Source organism: Bubalus kerabau, chromosome 11 (assembly GCF_029407905.1).
Source record: "Bubalus kerabau isolate K-KA32 ecotype Philippines breed swamp buffalo chromosome 11, PCC_UOA_SB_1v2, whole genome shotgun sequence".
NCBI lineage: Eukaryota > Metazoa > Chordata > Mammalia > Artiodactyla > Bovidae > Bubalus > Bubalus kerabau.
In genome coordinates, this window is record NC_073634.1 from 96750482 (window position 1) to 96755725 (window position 5244).

A 5244-nucleotide genomic window follows, 5' to 3' on the forward strand; every position below is an offset into this window, starting at 1 on the left:
GTAATAAAAATTTCCCAAAAATTAAAGGCATGTGAGGAGCAGAGAGGTAGAGCATGTTCCCCAGCGCTTCTTAACCACATCCTGTGTCTCAGGTTCACATTTCATCACCTGCTACTAATGATGACAGTAACATCACCACCCTTAGGAGCAGCCTGCTCTGCACATGTTATCTCAGTAATCATTGCAATGAACTTATGAGGTATTTACACATGGTGCAAAACAGGAAATAGAGATCCAGTGTTACATAATTAACTGGAGTTGATTACGTAAAGTCACACTGAGTAAAAGAAATAGTGAAAGCCTATCTTTATTTAAATAAGTTTCTGCTAAAATTTCTCAGCTTTTCAAAGAAATTAGAAACCAAATCACCACCTCTGACTTTCTAGAAGATAGCTAAAATGCAGAGTTCACCCCTAACAAGTCTCCCAATCACTGTCCTTAGTTCTCACCTCTGTACATGTTTACATGGCCACCAGCAAGAGACACCTATACATCTCTGTGACCTTTGAAAAAAAAAGCAGAAAATATACAAAAGGTTTTGAATGATCTAAGATTTTGGAGTCTACAGATATTTAAGCAATATTTTCCTTGCATTTTTCTACATTAAATGGGAGTTGCAAACCAAACCAGCATCTCTGACTTCCTGCTCCTCAGCTTCTCTCAGCACCCAGAGCAGCAGCCTCTCCTGTTCGGGCTCTTCCTGGCCGTGTACCTGGTCACCGTGCTGGGGAACCTGCTCATCATCCTGGCCATCAGCTCTGACCCCCGCCTCCACACCCCCATGTACTTCTTCCTGGCCAACCTGTCCTTCACCGACACCTGCTTCTCCTGCACCATCGTCCCCAAGGTGCTGCTCAACATCCACACACAGCACTACACCATCTCCCACACTGGATGCCTCGTGCAGATGTTCTTCTTCATGGAATTGACTCTGCTGGATGACTTCCTGCTGGCTGTGATGGCCTATGACCGCTACGTGGCCATCTGCCTTCCTCTCCACTACACCACCATCATGGGGCCCCAGCGCTGCCTGCTGCTGGTCGCTGCATCCTGGCTCAGCTCCCACCTCCTGGCCTTCTCCCTCTGTCTCCTCATGTCTCAGTTCTCCTTCTGCACCTCCCATGCCATCCCACACTTCTTCTGTGATGTACCCCCACTCCTCAAACTTGCCTGCTCAGACACTCACATCTTTCAGGTCACCATGTTAACTGAAGCTGTTCTTTCGGGTCTGATTCCTCTCACCTGTGTCTTAGTGTCATATGCCCACATCGTTTACACTGTCCTCAGGATCCCATCTCCTGGGGGGAAGCACAAAGTCTTCTTTACCTGTGGCTCTCATCTAACAGTGGCCACTCTCTTCTATGGGACACTCTTTCTGTTGTATTTCCAGCCCTCATCCTCCTACTCAGCAGACACTGGGATGGCAGCATCTGTGGTGTACACGATGGTCACCCCCATGCGGAACCCCTTTATCTACAGCCTGAGGAACAGACACATGAAGGGAGCTTTGTGGAGATTCTTCAGCTGGGGAAAATATTCTACTCAGTAAAAAGCCCTGTCCCAGATTAGAAGCTCAGGCTCTGTGATGTGTTTTATTCCCGGAGCCTTCATTTGAAAAAGATTGACAAAATCAGATTCAAGGCAGGATGGTGCTCAGCATCACAAGCAGATTTTAAAGATGGAGAATGCCTGACTTGGTGGGACTGGAATACCATCAACTAACCAAGGACAGAGCTAAAGCCTGCAAGAGAAGTAACCAGCAATCCCTGCAAGGTGACTTGATTCCTGGATATAGGTGACCAAGCAGATTCAAACCACAGATTCAAATTATCAAAAGATGACATCAGACAGAATACAGGTTCTTGGAGGAAGCTAACCTGTCCGTTCAACTACAAGAAATGTTAACAATATCTAGAAGGGTCAAGTTTCTGAGTTTCAGGGATCGTTTCCAAACCCATCTTTGGAAACAACTCATAGGGATTCAGCTACACAGGCAGAAAGCTGAACCAAAAGACATACTATTTGCTGGGAATAAGCAAACGAAACTAATTCTAGAAGAAACCTGGCACTGGTAGGTGGGGGCTAGTCCAAAATCATACACCTGGGATTAGAACTAGGCCTGTGACCATGAGTTATTATGAATTATTGGAGTAGATTCATGACTTTTTTACTTTTTAAGCTGTGGCTTAGTTCATTTTTCTGTAAAAAAAAAAAAAAAAAACTCAGCAAATTTGTAAAACATACAAATAGGAAAAAGAAGAAAAAGAAATACTCACTATTCATACATTTAAAGACAACCACTGATAATATTTCACATCATTTCCCTCCTGTCTCCTAAAATAGCTTTTTGTTTTTTACTGTGTTGAGAAAGTACTGGACATACAGTTATGTAGCTTTTTTGCCTAACTTCATAACATAAGCTGTCTCCACATTAATGCCTCCTGAACATTTTGCTCTCTGAGATGACAAAAGAAAGGATAATGTTTCCCCATTGCTGGATGATTAGGAGATTTCTATGTGTTCACTATTACAAATAACAGTGCAACGAAAGTCTCTGAAAAGACATGATTCTTATATTCATAGTCTGTAATTTTAATATTTACAAAAGTAGAACATCAAAGGGTAACATTTTGGGGGCTCTTTTATCCATGCTGCCAAAATGTCAAATAAGAATATTCTTTTGTCTGTATCCACTCCATATGTTGATGTTCACATTTTCCCCTAAATGTAACAAATATGGTAGTGAAATGGTATCTTCTTACCCTGGTTTTAATTTCTTTGTTTATTAATAAGGGGACTATTTTCCAGCATCCATTAACCAATTTTTAAAATTCTCTTATTAATTGTTTATTCATGTCATCTACCTATTACCTTCTGGGATTTTTTTATTGACTTGTATGGGCCTGTTTATATTAAAGATATTACATCCCTGTCTTCATCACCTTGTTCCTAGTTCATTCTTTATCTCTTAACTTTGTGATTTTTTTTTTTTTTTTTTTGGCCATTCTGCATAGCATGTGGGATCTTAGTCTTGTGACTAGGGATAAATCCTGTGCCACGTGCATTGGAAGCACGTAGTCTTAAACACTGGACCACCAGGGAAGTCTGTTAACTTGGTGATTCTTTTAAATGTAAGGAAGTTTTTACTTTATTATGAAATCAAGAAATATTATTTGTAACTCCCATTACTACAGTTAAATTTGAAATACTACCTTCTGCAGAATTCATGCAAATATTCAACTTTTTTCACTTTCTTGTGTAATACAGTATTTTTTGTATAAACATACATTAGTTTAGGATGAAATCATATTGTTAAAGTGGGAATAACACACATGAGTTTGAGTTTGAGTAAACTCTGGAAGTTGGTGATGGACAAGGAGGCCTGGAGTGCTGCAGTCCATGGGGTCATAGAGAGTCGGACACAACTTAGGGACTGAACTGAACTGAACACACAATTATACTGCTGATGTTAAAGAAAAATATCATAAATAAATCATCAAAAAAATCTAGTAAGAAAGATACAACCTCAATAGACCTATAACAATTGAGGAAATTGAATCAGTAGCCAAAAACTTCCTCAAAGAAAATTTCAAGCCCAGGTGGTTGCAATAATTTTATAAACACTTCAAGAATTCTACTTTGCAAAACTCTTTCAGAAAATAAAAATAAAGGAACATTCACCTATTCCCTTTTAGACATTAGCACAACTTTGATACCTAAAGCTAATGAGAATATTGCAAAAAACAGAAGTACAATAAGCTGAAGAAAATATGTTATCATTACCAAGTTGAGTTTTCCCAGAATGCAAAATTGGTTTAACATTCAAAAGTCAACCAAAGTAAGTTACTATTTTATAAAACAAAGGACAAAAATCATATGATTCAAGAAAGCAATACTTTTGAGGTGCAAGAAAAATTTGGATATAATCCAACATACACTTATTAAAAAGGCGGGTTAGCAAGTGGACATAGAAGCAAATTTTCTTAATATGAAAAGAGTTCTTTTTTCAAACATATAGCATACAATGTGTCATAATCATACATTAAATCCTTTCTGTCCACATGAGGAACAAGACAAAATACCAACTCTCACTACAACTATCCCATATTGTATTTGAAACATCCAGTGCAATGGAATAAGAAAAACAAATAAAAGATACATATTTTCTAATGAAAGAAACAAAATTGAATTTTATTTACACCTGATAGTTTTGATAATATTGACATTCAAAGGAGTTTAACATTCAAATTATTAATTAGGTGTCTTGAAGCAAAAACAAGTAAAACATAGACACTTTACTACTCAGTTCACAAAATACACAAAAATCTATTTCAGAGTGACTAAAGCAGTAACTGTTAAAAGCAAAATTCTAAGGATTTTATTTATTTATTTTATCACTTGGTATTATCTTTAATTACAAAGACTTTTCCAATCACATCACATAGAGATCATTTTATCCACTGCTCTGTTTGGCTGCCAATCTCTTATCTCTCTCCTCAGCAATGGTAAGGCAAATACCCTTTCCACGGGGAAGAGAGATCCACGGTTTGTTGCCTTTGCCAATAACGAAAATGTTTGAGAGCCATGTGGCAAAGCTGTTGCCGTTCACATCTTTCACATGAACTACATCAAAAGAACCTGGATGTCTCTCCCGGTTTGTAATCACACCAATTCTTCCCAGGTTAGCACCTCCAGTCACCATGCACAGGTTACCAGTGTCAAATTTGATGAAATCAGTAATCTTGCCAGTCTCCAAGTCAATCTGAATGGTATCATTCACCTTGATGAGGGGATCAGGGTAACGGATGGTAAAGCATCATGGGTTACCAGATGAGGGATTCCTTTTGTCCCCACAAATATCTTTCTTACTTTGCACAATTTATACTTGGCCTCCTCAGGTGTAATACGATGAACAGCAAAGCGACCCTTGGTGTCATAGATCAAACGAAAATTCTCTCCAGTCTTATCAATGCTGACGACATCCATAAAACCAGCAGGGTAGGTTATATCTGTGTGGACTTTGCAATCGATGTTAATGAAACGCTGCATGCAAATCTTCTTTACTTCATCTCCAGTTAGGGCATACTTAAGTCTATTCCTTAGGAAAATGATTAGGGGGAGACATTCCCTTAGCTTGTGGGGGCCGGTAGATGGACGAGGGGCAAACACACCAGTCAGTTTCTCCAGCATCCAATGTTTTGGAGCTGCTACACATTTCAGGTGCTTCTTGGGACCCCGAGCCAT

The 5244-nt window shown here is 39.1% G+C and overlaps 1 protein-coding gene and 1 pseudogene across 1 annotated transcript; one reads left to right on the forward strand and one right to left on the reverse strand.

The window, feature by feature from the left end:
- The first annotated feature begins 607 nt into the window (after positions 1-607).
- Positions 608-1549, forward strand: LOC129622604 (putative olfactory receptor 1F2). The gene has a single exon (XM_055539201.1). It carries the CDS (start codon positions 608-610, stop codon positions 1547-1549), a length of 942 nt encoding a protein of 313 aa, XP_055395176.1.
- A 2846-nt stretch (positions 1550-4395) lies between these two features.
- LOC129622605 (40S ribosomal protein S4, X isoform-like) lies at positions 4396-5244 on the reverse strand (annotated as a pseudogene).